The 3,310-nt window shown below is 37.2% G+C and overlaps 1 protein-coding gene across 1 annotated transcript in view; it reads right to left on the reverse strand.

The window, feature by feature from the left end:
- Positions 1–138: 138 nt before the first annotated feature.
- get3 (guided entry of tail-anchored proteins factor 3, ATPase) overlaps positions 139–3,310 on the reverse strand; it is an 8,920-nt gene continuing 5,748 nt past the window's right edge. The window contains exons 6-7 of the mRNA XM_061881341.1: positions 2,524–2,721; positions 139–1,313 (exon numbers count right to left, since the gene is read on the reverse strand). Coding sequence (XP_061737325.1) covers positions 1,185–1,313; positions 2,524–2,721 — 327 coding nt within the window. The 3' untranslated portion in view covers positions 139–1,184. The remainder of the gene's footprint in view (positions 1,314–2,523; positions 2,722–3,310) is intronic.

Raw genomic sequence — 3,310 nt, forward strand, 5'->3', positions numbered from 1 at the left:
TAAGTTTTTTTTTTTGTTTTAGATTAAGTTCAGCACTCCTTATCTGACAAGGTTGCCTGGTTTGTGTGTGTGTGTACTTTTCTATATTTAATGCAGTCAAGGTAAAAGTCAGACAAAAGAGAGAGAGAGACAAAAGCCTCTCAGTTGAAGTAAGTTTATTTAATTACCACTTGCAGCATCATTTAAAAGTAAGTTCATAGAAAACTGAATTTTCACTGAAAATGTTTGACTTTATAGACTGGACTAGCACTAATTGGCTGCTTAAGTATCCATAATCAGAGGCTTGGCTTACAATCCATACTATCCATGCACTTTTGAGAAGCTGGACATTATGTTCTCAAAAGACAAAATATTCAACAGTTATTGGATTGGACCTCATTTTGCAAGCCCAGCAAAAGTAAACAAAACTTGCTTTTGACTACTACCTTTAGCATTTTCCATCATATATGGCCATTGAATCTCACCATGCTGGCCTGAATAAGTAAGTTGAGTTAAGCGTTAAGGTTTAAGTCTGGAACGGATTAAAGGGAACCTACAGTGTTCACAATATTGCCTTAAATGGTAGAAGGCACCATCTGATTTATGTGACATTAAAATCACTATTTACATATTATGTTTATTAATATTCAAAGAAATACCACAACCCTTGCGGCTATTTTGATACATTGCAATGACATCCAGAAGGCATCTAAATCATACAAGGAAAACTTGTTGGAACACTGGAAGTTCCCATTAACTGTGGTCAATAGGTTATAACACCTCAACCTGCTCCATTCTGCACTTCCTTGTGATGTGCATCGTCTGAACTGAGTAAAATATGAAAAAAATGAATGACATAATTTTGTGCGGCCACAATGAAGCTGCAAGAATTGGGAGTTAGACAAATACAAAGCACTCACAACAATCCAGGCAGGGCCATTTGAAAGCTGTTGGATTCTAGAAAGAGAACAATGCTACTGGAAACAGAGGACGATGCTCAGGCTGAAGGAAAGGAATAATTGTTTTAAATTGTAATGATACGAGTGCTACAGAGGGGATTAGAAAGTGACAACACCAAGCAAGTGTGTCTCGGACGGTCCAGCTTGCATGATGGGTTGAGTATTACTGAAGGGTAAGACACCTGTTGGGAGGCGTGGTCTTTGGGATCTAAAAGTGGTGGGGGTCTGGTCCCGCGACGAGGAGAATTACTTGTTTGGTGGTTTGTAGGGTTCCAGAAGCTGCTTAGAGAAAGTGTTGACCTTGTCTGCACCTCGAACTTCATGGGGTAGCAAAGGTAGTTTCACTATGTGGAAATCTTCATACAGGTCCTCCATCTGGTGCAAACACACACACAGGTTTTATTTTTATGGTATTTTTTACACTCACATCCCCCCACAGTATGAACACATGCACAACGTAGTGAGAGCCAACGCTAAATAAGTTGCCAGAACTGACAGTGATTCCTACAGGACTACAGTCTCTGTGACACTAGGTTGGGGAGGGGTGCTCGATGAAATCATCCAATTTTCATAATCAACAATTGACCCATAACAAAAGGGGAATAAAAAGCATGTGCAGGTTAGGCATACAAGCCAATTAGGCAGTCTATTTACCAAATAAACATAGCTGTCTTTCCGACTATGACATCGGAGTATCAATAAAACAACTCTCACACTTGTCTGCATAAACATGCATAAAAATGGAGAATAATTTACATTGTACAGAATATTGTTTTGTTTAAAATATGTTTTTTGTTTTTTTTATTCCTCTGACAGAGACATGGAATACTGCTTTAAAAGCAGATATTTAAATACAGTGGTACCTCAACTTAAGAGTGTTTTGAGATAGGAGCCAATTGTTATGCTTTAAATTGCAAGCAAAAGTTTGTATTACAAGCATCCCCGCCATTAGTAGGCCTACTAAATGTTACAGTAAAAAACTATAAAGATCCATACAAAAACGTCCTGTCTTACCTGCAAGCAAGATCGACATAACTTTGTTTTTCCAACCATGGAGTACAAAGTGTATGATATATTAATTGAATGAAGAAATCATCAAAAAACATGAATTCCAGCCAAAAATGTTAAAATAATATCTAAACGGCAAATATTTATCTATTAAAAAAGAAGAAGCGGCGGGAAGGAAATACCATACAAATCCACTCTCCAAGTTAAAATGCTGTACATTACATTATTTCATACAACTACCGTAATTGTGAGTCGTAAATTCTATTGTATTTTTACACAATATTTCTTATCTAAGTGTCTTTAAGTGTCATGTATCCTGTTAAAATTGTGTTTTTGAGGAGACAAGCACCAATTAAATCATTTAATTTTAATGGGAAATGTTGATTTGAGATACAAGTGGTTTGGTTTAAGAGCGCGGTAACAGAACCAATGATGTTTGTAAGTTGAGGTAGTACTGTACAGCTCTAATATAGGTGAATAAAATACTTCATCGATAATAATAATGCGAGGGAAATGAAGGATCATTATGGATTGTGTATTTGTACAGTAAGAGCACTAACACAACCAAAACACTCACCTGATCCAAATACTTGGACTGAATTTTGTGCCGTGCTTCACACATCTTACATGGCCTCTCGCCATCTGGGAATACAAGCTGATTGACAATAATGTTGTGTGTGTCAATGCGGCACTTGGCCAGTTCTTGGATCAGCCTTTCGGTCTCATACAGGGACAGGAACTCCGCGATACACACACAGATAAAAGTGGTCTGCTCCTGTTGGAGGTAGGAAAGAGGGCAACTTACATTGGGGTTATAGGAGTACCAGAATACAGAAAAATACCTTTAGATCAGCTGTGCTTAAATGCCCCGATAGTTTGATTATTAAATGCCAGACAAAATATTACAAGCCTGTGTGTGCTCCCCTTCTCACATGAGCTTTGTTGAAGGTTGCTTTGTAAAGAATCGAGAAATGGTTCAAAATATATCCTTAATGTTGACATGGAGAAGACATGCTATGATGATTTCTGGTACACAGCGTGCACTACAATAATATGAACATGGCCATGCAAATAAATGGCTTGCTGTACAGTATGACAAAGTACCGGTATGTATTTTCAAACACAGAATTGGTCTTTGGTCAGTATTTTTCAACAAAATGCAAATTGAACGTCCTAATAAAAAGTTAAGGCTGTCAATGTAAACCTATTAAATAATGATATTAATCATAAAACATCACATTACTCATGCACAACCAATTTAGCTGGCATCCGTTACTCATGCACACTGCACTTCTGTTTGTTACATTCTGCAAATACCAGTACAAATAGTACAATTTTCTGAAAGTTCATAAGCTTTATGTTTT

This window comes from Nerophis ophidion, linkage group LG20 (genome assembly GCF_033978795.1).
Source record: "Nerophis ophidion isolate RoL-2023_Sa linkage group LG20, RoL_Noph_v1.0, whole genome shotgun sequence".
Classification (NCBI taxonomy): Eukaryota; Metazoa; Chordata; class Actinopteri; order Syngnathiformes; family Syngnathidae; genus Nerophis; species Nerophis ophidion.